The sequence below is a fragment of the Colius striatus genome, chromosome 25, assembly GCF_028858725.1.
Source record: "Colius striatus isolate bColStr4 chromosome 25, bColStr4.1.hap1, whole genome shotgun sequence".
NCBI lineage: Eukaryota > Metazoa > Chordata > Aves > Coliiformes > Coliidae > Colius > Colius striatus.
In genome coordinates this window covers 24,903-40,151 of record NC_084783.1, presented here as the reverse complement: position 1 = coordinate 40,151, position 15,249 = coordinate 24,903, and the positions used below count along the sequence as shown (strand labels likewise).

The 15,249-nt window shown below is 63.1% G+C and overlaps 1 protein-coding gene across 2 annotated transcripts in view; it reads right to left on the bottom strand.

Moving 5' to 3' along the window:
• Positions 1–3,146: 3,146 nt before the first annotated feature.
• CSNK1G2 (casein kinase 1 gamma 2) overlaps positions 3,147–15,249 on the bottom strand; it is a 36,999-nt gene continuing 24,896 nt past the window's right edge. For both annotated transcript variants that reach the window (XM_062014934.1, XM_062014933.1), the window contains exons 3-12: positions 12,456–12,496; positions 11,932–12,001; positions 10,875–11,023; positions 9,291–9,525; positions 9,081–9,166; positions 8,643–8,727; positions 8,419–8,567; positions 8,012–8,095; positions 5,213–5,319; positions 3,147–4,582 (exon numbers count right to left, since the gene is read on the bottom strand). In XM_062014934.1, coding sequence (XP_061870918.1) covers positions 4,528–4,582; positions 5,213–5,319; positions 8,012–8,095; positions 8,419–8,567; positions 8,643–8,727; positions 9,081–9,166; positions 9,291–9,525; positions 10,875–11,023; positions 11,932–12,001; positions 12,456–12,496 — 1,061 coding nt within the window. In that variant the 3' untranslated portion in view covers positions 3,147–4,527. The remainder of the gene's footprint in view (positions 4,583–5,212; positions 5,320–8,011; positions 8,096–8,418; positions 8,568–8,642; positions 8,728–9,080; positions 9,167–9,290; positions 9,526–10,874; positions 11,024–11,931; positions 12,002–12,455; positions 12,497–15,249) is intronic.

Here is a 15,249-nt window from a genome sequence, read left to right as displayed (position 1 = left end):
AAGAAGAGAAAAGCGAGGGCTGGGGGGAGACTGAGGGTTTAGTTCCTGCCCCTCCCTCCCTGTGAGCAGCAGCAGGAGCTCCTGGAGCTCGGGCCCTCTACCCCCAGCCTCTGGGGCTGCCCCATCCCCGCTGGGTCTGTAGGGAGGGGGCAGCAGCGGGGTCTGGAGGCAGCATCACTGCAGCCCGGGGCTGGGAAGGGGCAGGACCAGCCCCTCCTCATGGGCCATTCCCTGGGAGCCTGGGGCTTTGCCGCTGCCCTGTGACACAGATTCTCTTCCCACCTCCAACCTTCAGCCCCGGGGCAGGTCAGGAGCTGGCCCTGCCTGGGAGGGAGTCAAACGCACCTACAGCTGAGCAGCTTCTGTTCTTCGGCTTCGCTGCGGTTCTGGCTTTTGTAGATAGATGAATGTGAGTCGTTGTTGGACCTGCCTGTTCCCAACCCCAGAATGAGCCACCCTGCTGTACCACGTCAGCTCCGAGCAGAGCTGGGGCCGTCTCGTGCTGTACTGATGAATGTATCTGCTGCTCCTGCCCTGTTCCCACTCTGCTTTTGGCCAGCTTTGTGATCTGTAAATAGGAAATCAATAAAGACATGAGGGTTGTCTTTACAGAAGTCTCTTTGTGGTTTGAAGAGAGCCCAGAGGGAGGGCTGTGCCTGTCCCTTCTGTCCCACCCAGGTGCCCTCAGCCTCGGTGCTATGGGGGGTCCCAGAGAAGGCTGAGATCGCTCCCTGGGAAGCCCAAACCCTCTGGGGAAGGACCCACAGGGCCCGTGTTGCTCAGGGCCAGGAGAGCAGGAGGGGGTGAGGGGGTCTCATCCCCTCAGAGACATCCAGCCTTGTCTTTTTGTGACCAAGTTTCTTTAACCTTGATCAAAGGTTTCTGACAATTGGATGTGGGCTAAAAGGGGCTGTAAAGGGCTGGGCCCTGGCCTGGCTGAGGCTGACAGAGCCAGGAGGGGGGAGATGGACTCTGCAGCCCCTTCTGCCCCCAGCCATGGGTCAGCTCTGCCCAGCTGCCTGCAGGGAGCAGCGGGGCCAGGACAGAGGCTCCTGGGGGTGCTGAGGGGGGCTGCCCTGGGCCAGAGCACAGGATGAGACCCCAGGAGCTGTGGGGAACCTCTGCTTTGCCCCCCGTCCTGGTACCCTAAAAGCCAGTCTGAGCAAACTCTCCCTGACTCTGTTCAGGTGTCAGAAAGCAGCTTCATTTAGCCAAAGCTGCAGCAATGGACACACACAGGGATGTTTCCTCTGAAGTTATTTACACACTCCCCTTGCAACCAGCAGCTGCTCCTGCAGAGGTGGGTGCAGGGAAGGAGGTGGCTTTCCTCTCCATTCCCTCCCTCTCTGATTAAAGGCACCCACAGCAGTTTAACATCCCTCACAAACCCCTTCAGGCTCCCGAGTCTTGAAGTTTCTTTCTTCTATTTGGAGCCAACTGTCCCACAAAGGCAGAAGCCCATGGAAGAGCCTCCCCTGGCTGCTCAGGGGCCACATCAGTGAGTCTCCTGGCAGTGGCTTTTAGCAGCTCCACAGACAGACAGGAATTGATTTGGCTCTTGTTTAACTTCATACAATTTGGATCCAGGGGTCACTTTTGGCACAGTGTGTTTCAACAGCCAGCTCCTGCTGGTCTCCTCCTCTGGGCCTGAATCAGTTAAACCCAAGGAGGAGACTCCTTAACAAACCATCTCCACCCAGTTCCCAGGTGAAGGCAGCTGATGCCAGTAGTTGGACACACACCCCTGCTGCCAATTCACTGGCAAAGCTGAGGAGATTCTCACAGAGCTGTTGCAGCCTTTCCCTGGAGCTGCTGGGCTCTTCCCCTGAGCCTCTGTCCACATTTTTGCACTTCAGTTCAATTTGCTTTTGTTTCTTTTGACAGTTTAATCACACAGAGCAGGTTTCTAACCACTGTCTGACAAATCCCCTCTGAGCTGCAGGCACAGCTGGCTGGGGGCCAGGCTGATGGCTCTTCCTATGGAGTTAATCCCACATTCCTGTTTGGTACCTTTTCAGTGACACTTGAACATCAACTTTATATCTTGGACATTAGAAAACAACACCACACACAGATTTCCTCACACATGGAGCACTGGGAGGGGTCAAAGCCCTTCACACACACACAGACAGCAGAGGGGAGGCTGGTGCAGAGCCCAGCTCTGCCAGCACCTGCAGTTGCTTTACTCACCATTGCTGCAGCTAAAAGTCCTCCTTTAGGTTCCACGTTCATCCTTGACCAGCTCCTCTGTGCTGATTATATGGCCACCATTGATTACAGCCTTTAATTAGACTCTCCTGGCTGGCTCCTCCACCTGAGGGTCCCACTTAAAGGCATCCCAAGGGGGATTTCTGTCAAGCCTTCCCCTGGGTCTGCTCTGCTGCCCCTGCAGTCAAACCCCAGCCCTCGGCAGCGAAGGCAGTTTGGCAGAAAATGAAGCCCCTGCTGCTCCTGCTCACCCTCAGATGCCAGAGGGGCTGGGTTGAATTTACATACCCCCCACCCCCTCGCACATGCTCCATGAGTTGAGTCTCTTGGGGTCTCTCGTGGTCTCTGCTGGTCCTTCTGGAGTCCCGTGTTTGACCCTGAGGTAGTTTCCACATGGTTGGCCGTTAAAGGAGTCGTTTCTCACCAAGACCATGGCAGTTGCTGATCTTTCTCCCAAGTTATTTACTGTCTCCTCCCCTGATCTTCCCTCCCTTCTGTCTTCCCTCAGCTCCTTAGTACCTATTTGGCTTCCCCCGCCTCCAAGGCCTCCACCACCCACCTCTGAGCCCCCTGGACAAGCACCTTGCCTCAGTTTCTCTTCACTCCAGGCCTGCATTGACATTTTTACTGTTTAATTCTTGTACCAGAACGTGTGGGCCCTGGGCTGGAGGAGACACAACATCCCCAGCTCAGATCCTGCCTGGCTCCAGCACATGGCCCACGAGGCCAAAGGCTCCGGCCTGGCAGCTGCCCCAGCACCATCCCCTGTCCTGGGGGTGCAAAGGCTGGGCCGGGAGCTGCCTGGGAGCCGCTGCCCCCTCCCATGCTGCAGCCTCACAGCCCAAGGGATGGAGGGGCCGCGGCTCCAGGAGCAGGAGGCTGAGCGAGGAGCCGCTGGGTGACCCCGTCCCCAGCCCCGTGCAGAGCAGCCTTTGGCCTTTCAGACATTTGTGTTTTATTTTTGTCCTGGTTTTTATTAAAAAGCTCCAGCCCCTCGCTGCTGTGGCTCCAGGGAGCAGCAGCCCTGGGAACGCCATTTGCTGTACAGTTTTGTTTCAAAGCAGTTAACTGAAGTCGCGCTGGAACAGCCGATCGGGACGAGCAGCGGCTCCTCGGGGGGACGGGGGTGGGCACGTCCTCACGGCCCTTCCCTCCCCTCCCCAGCTCCTCCTCAGCCTCTGCCCGGGCTGGGCTGAGCCGCTGCTCTCGGGGCCGCTCACAGGGACAGTTTAAGGCGATTTCCAAACAATTTTGGTCAGTTGGGGGAAAAGGGGTCAAAGGTCGCACGTTCCCCCCCTCCCTCCCCAGCTGCACCCCTGGAGAAGCCAAAGCTGGGGTCAATAACCAGCCCCCTCCTGTGACTCGGGGCCTTCAGCCCCCTCAGGGGTGTGTGTCCCACCCCAAAACGGGTCACAGTCAACACACACAGGAGTGCAGGGGGTCAGGTGTGTGGGGACACTGCAGTGAGGAGCAGGGAGTATCCGTGTGTCCTTGTGTCCGTCCCTGTGTCAGCTGCACAATCTCCAGCGCTCCCTCCATGCCTGAGCCCCGGCCACAGTGGCCACACAGCTCCAGCCCCATGCCCGCTGCTCCCCGGCTGCCAGCACTGCCCGTGCCACGGCCACAGCCCACCCTGTGCCACCCCGTGCCCGCGGCAGCCCCCGGGCACCACACGGGACCAGAGAGGCTGAAAACAAGCGCCCGTCGCTGCGGCAGGAACACTCTGCTGAGGCGTCTCCTCCCCACACCCCAACCTCGGCCACCAAACGAGGGGGGACCCGGCCGGGCCGGGGGAGCTGGGGAGGAGCAGGATGGAGGTGAGGGAGGGGCAGGGACTCAGCAAAGAGCGACCACAGCGACTGCACCGAGACTCACTTTTAAATTAACTTAAAGAGACAAAGAAGCAACAGAAAAAATAAAGGAAAAAAAAAAAAGAAGAAAAAATAAAGAAGAAGAAAAACCAATGAAACGGAATCCCTGGGGTGGGGCCTCAGCCCAGCCCAGCCCAGCCCAGCCCAGCTCCCAGCTCAGCTCCCAGCTCAGCTCCCAGCTCAGCCCCCAGCCTGGCCGCCCCGGCCCCGCTCGCGGCCGCCCCGGGAGGGGGATTCTGGTTCTTTTTGTTTGTGGTTTCTCTTGGTGCCGGACGCAGGAACCTCAGCGCGGTCGGTTCGAGCGAGCGGCCCCGACGCGGAGCAGAAGCAGTTTGGGGGGTCGCGCTGCCGCGGGCGCTGGGGGGCGCCCGGCACAGCCCCCCGGGCCGGGGCCGCTGCTCCGCGGGGTCGCGCCTGGCGCGGGGACGGGACGGGACACAGCCGCAGCTCACTTGCGACGCTTGGTGGTTTTCCTCTTCCTTCTCTTGAAGAAACAGCAGCACCTGAGGGGAGGGAAGAGCTCAGAGCCTGGGGGGGCTCAGAGGAAACGGGGGGAGGGGGGTTGGAAGCCCGTCGGCATCTCGGTGAGTGCTGGCAGGGCCCTGCAGAGCTGCTCCAGCCCCTGCTCCAGCAGCTTCCCCTGGCTCAGGGGGCACAGGAACGTGTCCAGCTGGGGTTGGAAACCTCCTGAGGAGCCTCCACACCCTCCCTGGGCAGCCTGGGCCAGGGCTCCCTCACCTCAGCACCAAAGGACTTTCTCCTGTGCCAGGGGCACTGCCTGTGTGCCAGCCTGTGCCCATCACCCCTTGTCCTGCCACTGGCCAACACACACCAAACACTGGCCCCAGCCTCCTGACACCCACCCTTTAGGGACTGAGCAGCACTGCTGAGGTGCCCCTGAGCTCAGGCTTCTCTGCAGGCTGAACAGCCCCAGGTCTCTCAGCCTTTCCTCCTCACACACGTTCCATCCCCTCAGCATCTTGGTGCCGGCCCCCGCTGTGTGTGTGCCCCCAGCTCGGGGCTGAGGCTGCAGCCCTGGGACCCTCCGAGGCAGCTCCTGGCCCTCGCCCCGTGCCCAGAGCTGCCGAACCCGCGGCCGCCCCGGCCCAGAGGCAGCGGAGCCACGTCCTTACTTTGTATCGTCTGTCACCTCCACCTCGGTGGGGGCTGTGATGGGGGCGTTCGAGTGTCCGGCCGTGGGGTCATCTGTGTTCAGTTCACCGTTGGTGGAGCTCATCACCTGCAGGGAGAGGAGCCTCAGCACCCCAGGCACCCTCACACAGCACCCTGGGCACCCTCACACAGCACCCTGAGCACCCTCACACAGCACCCTGGGCACCCTCACATAACACCCCAGCCCCTGAGTGAGGAGAGGTGCAGCCCAGGACATGGCACAGTCCCTGGGTGAGGGCAGGTGGCAGGATGGGACCCTCACCCGTGCCCAGCCTTGGTGCCAAGTGCTCCCAAACCACCCCATGGCACAGGAGGGGTCAGACCCTCAGTGTTGCTGGGAGGATCTGGCTCCTGGGAAGTACCTGCCAGGAGAGGGGCTGCAGGTGCCTGGGAGACACAGCCCCAAGCAGCTGGTGACACCAAGGAGCCCCTGCCATGGCCACTGGACACAGCTCTTGCTCCACACACCGAGCCCTGGCACATCCCACCCTGCGGGCTCCTGCCCCTCGAGGTGCCCCCACGCCAGGCTGGGGCTGGCACAGGCAATGGCACTGGCCTGAGCCCAGGGCCCCAGCTCCGTGCTTGCTGCCCAAAGCCAGCAGCTCCCAGGGCTGTGCAGCCCCAGGAGTGCCAAAGCTGCTCGTGAGGAGCCGCCGTCCCGCAGCCACGACGCCCGGCCACGAGAGCGACGGCAAAGCTGCAGCCCCAGAACCAGCCCCCAGCCTCCAGCCCCCTGTGCATCAGCAACCCCCCAGGGCCGGGCACAGGCAGAGCCAGAGCGGGCAGCAGCCGGCACGGCAGCCAGGGAAAGGGGCACAGCAGGAGCAGGGCAGAGTCTGTGCCCAGACTGTCCCCACGCCAGCCCCAGCAGCCGCGGCCGAGCAGGACGCAGGAGGCAGCGCAGCCGCAGCCCACAGACCCCCCCTGCTGCCCCAGAGCCCCCCGGACACAGCCCGGGAGGGTGGCACAGGGCAGGGCTGGGGGTGGCACAGGGCAGGCCCAGGAGGGTGGCACAGGACAGGCTCAGGCGTGGGGATGAGGCTGAGGGAGGCAGGACGAGCCCAGCTGGCCGGTGGGATCGGCGCCGCCGGGGCGCGTGGCACCGCGGGCACAGCCCGATGCCGGCGCCCGGTGCCCACCCACCCTCTGCCTCAGCGCCGAGGGACCCCGGGGCCGCAGCCCCAGCGCCGTGAGCCGTGTGTGAGCCGCGGCCGGGGCAGCGCGGGCGGCCGGGGGAGCGGGGCCGGTGCCCGGGGCGCCGCGGGTCGCCTGGCACAGGCTGGCTCCGCTCCCTCCCGCGCCCGCCCTGCCCTCGGCGCGTGGTTTCATGTACCTGGACGGACCCCCCGAGCCTGGCGGCTGCCAGGTGAGCGCCCACAGGCTCCTGGGCCGGCTGCCCACCGGCCTGAGGATCCCACACCTCCGTCCCCTCGGGCGGCTGCTCGCGACAGGAGGAACAGAACGGGAAGAAACAACAGAAACAAAAGAGGAGGAGGAGTGGGGAGGAGAAGGGACGGGGCGGGGGCAGGAGAGTGGCAAAAGGAGTCGAGAAAATAAGACATGCAAAAGCAAAACCGCGAGCGGAGCAGCCCGAGGGTGTGATGGCAGCGGGCACCGCCCTGGCCCCGCGGCGCTCAGCAGCCCCCTGCACCCCGGCGCCAGGCAGCCGCCCTGGGCACGGCCGGTCCCACGCCGGGGACCGTCTCTGCCAGCCCTCGGGCTGTTCCTCAGGCTGCTCCTCGGGCTGCTCCTCGGGCTGTCCGTGGGTGCTGTGCTGCTCCCGGGGGCACAGGCTGCCAGCTGCCAGCCCCTTGCGGTGGGGAGCGTGGCACAGCCCCGCGGCTGCTGGGGCTCACGTCCCTGTGCCCACTCTCGGCTCTCCCCGGGAGGGAAGCTGCAGACAGCCCAGCTCTGATGCTGCAGGCAGAGGGCAGAGCTCAGCGGGAGCTGCTGCCCAGGAAGGGGCCAGAGGAGCTCTGGGGGCATCGGCCTCTCCCCGGGCAGCCAGGGCTGTGCCAGGGCTGGCCCAGCTCCTTGGGCACTGCCAGGCCTGGAGGCGGGTGAGGGAGGGCAGGGGCTGCCCAGTCAGCTCCAGCCCCTTGGCAGGGCTCTGCCTCCCCCAAGGAGGCTGGAGGAGGAGGAGGAGGGTCCGTACAGAGGTGCCAGGGCTGAGGTTTGCTCTTGACGGCAGCAGTGCCAGCGCTGTGGCTCCTGCACCGGGCTGGGACGGGTCACGGCACCAACGGGCCGTGGCACAGACGGGCCTGGCAGCCCAGCCCTTCCCACAGCAACCCAGGGGGGTCTCCAGGCCCCTTCCACAGCGACCCCAGGATGGTCCCTGCTGCTTCCCACAGTGACAGCGGGAGGGTCTCAGGCCCCGGCTGCTCGTGCTGCCCGTCCCCAGGGCACTGCCAGTGCAGGGCCAGACGCTGCTGAGCTGCCCCATGAGCCCCCCAGGCCCAGGCAGCCCCCTCCCCTGTCTCATGCCCCCGTGAGCAGGGCAGCACGTTCCCCCCCAACACGGGGCCGTCATCCTGGGCACAAGGAAGCTCAGCCTGTGCCCTGCCCACAGCCCCCAAACCCTGCAGCCTCCCCCCAACGCTGCAGCCTCCCCATGCCAGGCCACCTGCACCCCAGGCACTCCTGCCAGCCACAGCCCCAGGCCTGCGGCGGGGAAGCCCTCCCAGGGGCAGCACTGGGGGCAAACGGATGCCCCAGGCCCTGCGTGCGGCGGGGCAGGAGCCTGGGTGGGCACTCACCTGGTGTTTGGTGTGGGGCTGTGCTTTGTCTCTGTTCGGGGGCTGCACCTGCACCTCGCTGTGCATCGTGCCGATGGGGGTGGGCTGGGGACACAAGGACAACGTCAGCTCAGCTGCCCTCCTGCCAGCCTGTGCCCACCCCCGAACCCAACCTTTGCCCAAACGGCCCCAAATCGGGGCCTGACCAGAGTCACTCAGCACCCCTGGGCACTCAGCAGCCTCTGGGCACTCAGCAGCCTCTGCCCATCCTCTCCCAGGCACTCAGCAGCCTCTGCCCATTCTCCCCTGGGCACTCAGCAGCCTCTGGGCACTCAGCAGCCTCTGCCCATCCCCTCCCAGGCACTGAGCAGCCTCTGCTGGCCCAGCCCTGTGCCCAGAGCAGCCTCTGCCCCTCTGCCCACGCTCACCAGCGGTTTCCCTGCCCAGTCGTATTCGTAGTCGAACACGTAACCGTTCCTCTCGAACAAGTCTGTGAAGAGCTTCCTCAGGTAGTCGTAGTCGGGCTTCTCGAAGAAGTCGAGGCGCCGCACGTAGCGCAGGTACGTGGCCATCTCCTCTGCGGGGACAGAGCGCGCTCAGCGGGGCAGGGGCACGGGGCTGCGCCGGCACGGCGCCGGGGCCGGGCCCTCACCTGGGAAGTTCTCACAGAGCACCTCCACTGGGGTGGCTCGTTTGGTGTCCCCGATCTTCTGGTACCTCTCCTTCAGCGTGTCGGCCTGGCGGGGACAGGGAGCGGGTGGGTGCTGGGGCACGGCCCCGGGGACGGGCAGGCGCTGGCTGCTGGCACAGCACCGTGGCTCAGGCGTTGCCAGGGGCTCCCCTCCGCCAGGGGCTCCCCTCCCTCAGGGGCAGCACCAAGGAGTGTGGTCACACTGTGAGGGCAGCTGGGGCACCCTCAAAGCCAGGGACACCCACAGAGCCAGGGACACCCACAGAGCCAGGGACACCCTCAGAGCCAGAGACACCCACAGCCGCTCACCCCAGCAGCCAAATCCCGTCCCCCTCCCCGGTGCTGCCCGTGCCAGACCCACTGGCAGCCGTGGCCAGGGCAGAGGGAGCTGGCAGTTACCTTGAGGCCTTGCCAAGGGAGGCTCCCACGGAGGAAGTACATAAACATGTGCCCTAACGCTTCCAGGTCGTCCCTGCGGCTTTGTTCTGCGGGGAGAATCAAGAGGCCACGGGCACGTTGTGGCTACAGCCACCACCCCTGTGGCACAGCCCCAGAGCCCCACAGGGCTGCAGGCCAGGAGAGACACTTTGGCCCAGGCCCTCCACACACCTTTCCCGAGGTGGGTGTTGATGCTCATGTAGCGTGCTGTCCCTGTCAGGCTCTTGTGCTCTCGGTAGGGGATGTGTTTTTTGGTCTCGGGGTCGATGTACTCTTTGGCCAGGCCGAAGTCGATGATGTGGATGGTGTGCTGCCGCTTGCTGCCCGGCCGCCCCACCAGGAAGTTCTCTGGCTTGACGTCTCTGTAGATGAGGCTCTTGGTGTGCACGTACTCCATCCGCGTGATCTGGGGCAGCACGAGCCGTCAGGCCCCGGCACACAGCCGCCCCGTCCCTGCGCACCCACGGCCAGCTCCTCCCCAGCCTCGCCCGGACCCCGGCGCTCTGGGCAGGAAGGATGGGCACCACGGGGGCCGCAGCCCTGGGAGACAACCCCGGCCCAGCCACAGCTCAGCCACGGCCTCGTGCTCAGAGGGGCTGCGTGGGGCTGGGCCACAGCCCAAATGCACCAGGGAGAGGGTGAGATGGAGGGAGATGGTCTGGGCTGGCTCATCCCCCCGTCCCCTGCCCTGCCCCACAGGGCCTCCACGCTCCCTGCTCATCGTGCCCACCCATCACCCTGCTCCCAGGCACCCCACGCTGCTTGGACACCGTGCTCACACACTGCCCTGCTCCCCCAGCTCTGTGCTCACACATCTCTGCTCCCAGACACCCCACGCTGCTTGGACACTGTGCTCACACGCTGCCCTGCTCCCTCAGCTCTGTGCTCACACATCTCTGTTCCCAGGCACTCCACGCTGCTTGGACACCGTGCTCACACGCTGCCCTGCTCCCCCAGGGCCCCCATGCTCCCTCAGCTCTGTGCTCATGCACCTCTGCTCCCCAGGCACCCCATGCTGCTTGGACACCGTGCTCACACGCTGCCCTGCTCCCCCAGAGCCCCCACGCTCCCCCAGCTCTGTGCTCACACGTCTCTGCTCCCCAGGCACCCCATGCTGCTTGGACACCGTGCTCACACGCTGCCCTGCTCCCCCAGAGCCCCCATGCTCCCTCAGCTCTGTGCTCACACATCTCTGCTCCCCAGACACCCCACGCTGCTTGGACACCATGCTCACACGCTGCCCTGCTCCCCCATGGCCCCCACACTCCCTCAGCTCTGTGCTCACACATCTCTGCTCCCAGACACCCCACGCTGCTTGGACACCGTGCTCACACGCTGCCCTGCTCCCTCAGCTCTGTGCTCACACATCTCTGCTCCCAGGCACCCCACGCTGCTTGGACACCGTGCTCACACGCTGCCCTGCTCCCCCAGGGCCCCCATGCTCCCTCAGCTCTGTGCTCACACATCTCTGCTCCCAGGCACCCCACGCTGCTTGGACACCGTGCTCACACGCTGCCCTGCTCCCCCAGGGCCCCCATGCTCCCTCAGCTCTGTGCTCACACATCTCTGCTCCCAGGCACCCCATGCTGCTTGGACACCATGCTCACACACTGCCCTGCTCCCCCAGGGCCCCCATGCTCCCTCAGCTCTGTGCTCACACATCTCTGCTCCCAGGCACCCCACGCTGCTTGGACACCGTGCTCACACGCTGCCCTGCTCCCCCTCCCCAGGGCAGGGCCATGGGGCTGTGCTCACCAGCTGGATGGCGATCATCAGGACGGTCTTGAGCGTGAAGGTGCGATCGCACAGATCAAAGAGATCTTCCAGGCTGGGGCCCAGCAGCTCCAACACCATGGCATTGTACTTCCCACAGGGGCCAAAGTAGTAAACCTGAGGAATTCCTTCTGCAAGAGACAGAGCAGGGGCTGCCAGGGCTCACTGGGGTCCTGGTTTCAGCTGGGGCAGAGCTCATTTTCTCCCCAGTAGCTGCTTTGGGGCTGTGTTTGGGGTTTGCTGACAGCACAGGGGTGTCTGGGCATTGCTGAGCAGGGCTGCACAGCATCAGGGCCGTTCTGCTTCTCACCCTGTCCTGCAGTGAGTGGGCTGGGGGTGTGCACAAGGAGATGGGAGGGAACGTGGCCAGGAGAGCTGATCCCAACCAGCCCAAGGGCTATCCCATGCCACAGGAGTCATGCCCAGTATGGAAACTGGGGGAGTTGGCTGGGGTGGGGAGGGATTGCACTGGGCAGCACTTGGCTTTTGCTTCTCTTAATTCCTACCATTACACTTTATTCTTCTTACTGTTGCTATATTTCAGTTCAGTCATTACACTTGTTCTTCTCCTAACCCACAGGTTTTGATTCTTCCACAGGAGCTGTGGGGAGGGCAGTGAGTGAGGAGCTGCCTGGGGCTGCCTCTGCTGGGCTTGAGCCACAACAGCCAGCACAAGGCTGTGCTGCCACACACACACTGTCACACACACACAGTCCCAGCCTGTGCCACTGCTGGAGCTGGGACAGGGGCTGCAGGCAGGGGCTGTCCCTCCCCCTGCAGCCAGCCAGGCTCTGTGTGCTCCTGGCAGGAGGGGGAAGGAGGCAGCTCCATCTGCATCCCTGACTGTGCTGCGGGGGAGGTGGGGGGAAAGCACTAAATGAAAAGGGATCAAAGATTAGATGTGGCTCTGTGTAAAATCAGCCTCTCCCAGGCGAGCAGATGGGCAGGGGTTGCTCTGGCAGGGAATGGAGTCACAGGCAGCGGTGCAGGCAGTGCCCTGGCAGTGCCAGCCCCTGCAGCAGCCCAGCCTGGCACATACCTGCGTTGCCCAGCTGTTTGTAGAAGCGGTACTCCAGGTGCAGCTGCGGGGCCCGGGATTTGATGGGTTCCTTGCAGGAGAGAACAACAGTTAGGGCTGCTGTAGGGAGCAGGATGTCAGGGAGGTTGGGGCTCAGACACCTTCACACACTGGGTGAGAAAAACTGGTACAAAATGCAGATGAAGCCTTAGGGGCTGAGGAGAGAAAACCAGCCCCTACAGGGGCCAAATCCATCCCCTAGGAGAGATGGGTGCCGGGGGAGCCAGTCATGGGAGCAGGTGTCAATGGTGACCACTCTGACCTCTGGCACCGAGGTCCTGGAGAAGCCAAGACCCAGCTCTGCTCTCCCAGCCCATCACCCCACACGCAGTGACACACACCACTCTGCCTGCCCTCGATCCCTGGCCGTGGAGCCACTCACCCCCCACACATCACCCCTTGCCCATCACTCACAATCCCCAGGAGGGGACCAGTCTCCTTCCCAGATACCCAACACCACCCTCCCCAGCCATGGAGGGACTCACCAATTTGATAGCTACGTATTCATTTGTGTAGAGGTTCTTTCCTGCAGGGAGAGACATGCAAGAGGCAACTGAGAAGGATCTGGTTAACCCCACTTGTGCCTGTCGCAGTCCCAGGGCCCCCAGGCTGCAGAACAGGTTCAGCAGGAAGCTGGAGGCAGGATCCCAGATGGGGAGTTGCAACAGGCCTGTTCATCACCCCCCACCAGGTTTCTCTGGGCTGGGAGGGGGCAGAGTCCCTGTCCAAACCTGCCTGGATACCCAGCCAAGGCAGGAGCAAGGGGGGAGCTTGTCCTTCATCCCAGTCACATCCTGGCTCAGGGAGGGCTGGCCAGAGTCAGGGGATGCTGCTGTGCGGGAGGAAGGAGACCTGGGAACACGGGGCAGCTCGAGGCATTACAGCTGGCACAAAGACACAAGGTAGGTGGCAATCCCTGTCCCAGGGCTGGGGCCACTCCTGGGGATGGTATGTGTGTGTCTGCACACACCTCATGCCCAGGAGAGCTGCAAGGGCAGCCATGCCACCCCAACCCCTGCCAACGACTTCCTAGAGAGCTCGGCACCTTCGGGGGAGCTTCCCCTCTCCGTGACTAAGGAAAGGTTGAACTGATGGTGTCTGACATCTCCCTGCACGCCCCAGAGAGCCAGGAGGGCAACAGCAAGGTGTTACACCTGGGAAGCCTCAGCACAACCTCTGCCTCAGGTCCATAAGAGCCAAGACTAAGAGGTGTGCAGAAGTACCAAGTGCTCCCTGTGCCAGAGCCGCCCAGGCCCGCGGGGAGCCGGGAGTCAGGGGCAGCAGGTTCCCTCCCCAGGGCAGGGACAGCGGCCCCCAGGCTGCCCTGTGTCTGTCTGGCAGAGCTGCATCTGTCCCCTCGGATTCTCTCCAAGCAATTTGCTCAGGGAACAAGCTCCTCCTGGCATAAGATTTCATCTGCTGCGGCTGCTGCGCTCCACCTGAAGCAGCAATAAATCCTGGCGGGTGACATCAGAGGCAGCTGCTGAGCGCCCGGCCCGGGGCAGGATTACGGGAAGAGGGATGAATGGGAGATATTAACAGAGCAGCTCCTCCCTGGGACAGGCTCTGTGGCCAAGGAGGGGCTCAGTCCTGCTGCTTGCTGAGCCTTGCCCATCCCAGGGACCTCTGACAGGCCGCTCTGCCGCACCAAAGCCCTCTGCAGGGATGAGGAAGCGCGTGATTCGGCAGGGAGGAACGTCTGGCTGCATCACCTGGGGGTTTTGGACCATCACAGATGGACATTTCCTGGGGAGGAGGTGGGACACCCCCCAGAGCCATGCAGGAGAGCTCCAGGAAACCCTCAGTTCATTGGGAACACGATCAGGGCAGGAAAGAACCAAAACCTGAATGGACTGCAGCACAGCTCCCTGACCCCACCACCAGCAGCCACGTCCCAGGGACTTCACAGGGAGAGAAGCTGGAAGGCAGAAGTGGGTGCAGGCAGCTTATCTTCCCTACACCAGGACCTCTGTGTTGTGCAGTCACAAGGGAAAGCAAAACAGCCAGGCTGGGGGTGAGTAGAGCCCAGCCAGGCAGGCTCAGCCCCGCCTGCCCAACAGGTCTCCATCTGCTCCCTGGCCAAGGTGGGCTCTGGCCGCTAAAACACCATCAGCTGCTGCCTTCAGGGCAGAACCAGGCAACCAGAAAACTCACAGCTGGATTTTCCCTGAGGTTAGAGGAAAACCCCCACCCCTCATGGGAGGGTTATCTGCCACCCTGCCAGAGGGACACAGCAGCCAGCCGTGGGGAGGGAGAGGGGAAGGGGCATCCCCAGAGGGCCACCCTGTCCCTGGCACGTGGCATCAGTCCCATCCCCACCACACTGGCTCCCTGTGGCTGGCTGGCACAGAGAGCTCCCCACAGAAATGCTGGTAACCCTCTGCCAGCCCAAGAAACGAGCCCAGATGATGTGACAGTCCCACAGCTCATCCCTCTGTAACGCCCAGAGGCTCAGGCAGAGCTGACAGCAAGGGGGGAGCAGAGAGGGCACAGACCATCGCTGCTGCCAAGCCACCAGCAGCCTCTTCCCTTCCCCACTGAAACAAAACAAGGTGCCAAGAGCAGAACAGGCCTATCATGGGAAAAAACCAAAGCAATAGGAAAGGAAAAGTGAAAGGAGGAGGAGGGAAGGCTGCAGGGTCCCTCCCCAGCTGGGCACTGCCCCTCCAGCTCCCACAGCAGCTCCGGCATCTAAAAGCTGCTGGAGGCCAGGGACTGCCCCGGGGTGGGACTCACACAGGGGCAAAAGTGCTTCTGAAAGGAAAAAGAACCCCAGGAGGAAAGTGGTGAGATGGGTGTCAGGCAGCAGAGCCCTGTCCCTGCAGAGCAGCCTTTGCCCCACAGCCTGGAACTGGGTGGTGTAACCTGCTTGAGGAAGACAACTCCATCTTCCTCCAACCTCTCCCGTGGGGAGTGGAGGAGGAGTCACCTCCTCACAGCTTTTTGCAAGGTCTGGCTTTTTTTTTCTTGTAAGGACACAATCCAAGGAAGACTTGGGAGCTTTAAACCACTGAGCTACACTTGGGCCTCTGCACCCAGCCTCCCCTAAGGACTGAGGAGCCCATTCCCAGGGGAGAAGCGAGTGTCCAGCCACGGGGAGCACCCTGCCCATGCCACCACTGCTCCCTTTGGTCCCTCCTCACTGGCAGCTGGAGGAATCCCTCCTTTCTGAAAGCATTCCTGAGGCAGCCCAGAGGCACACCTAAGGAAGAGAGATGTGATTTTAGGAGAAAAGCCACATAGCTGTGGTTTCCACTGCTGTGATGAGATCTTGTGCTC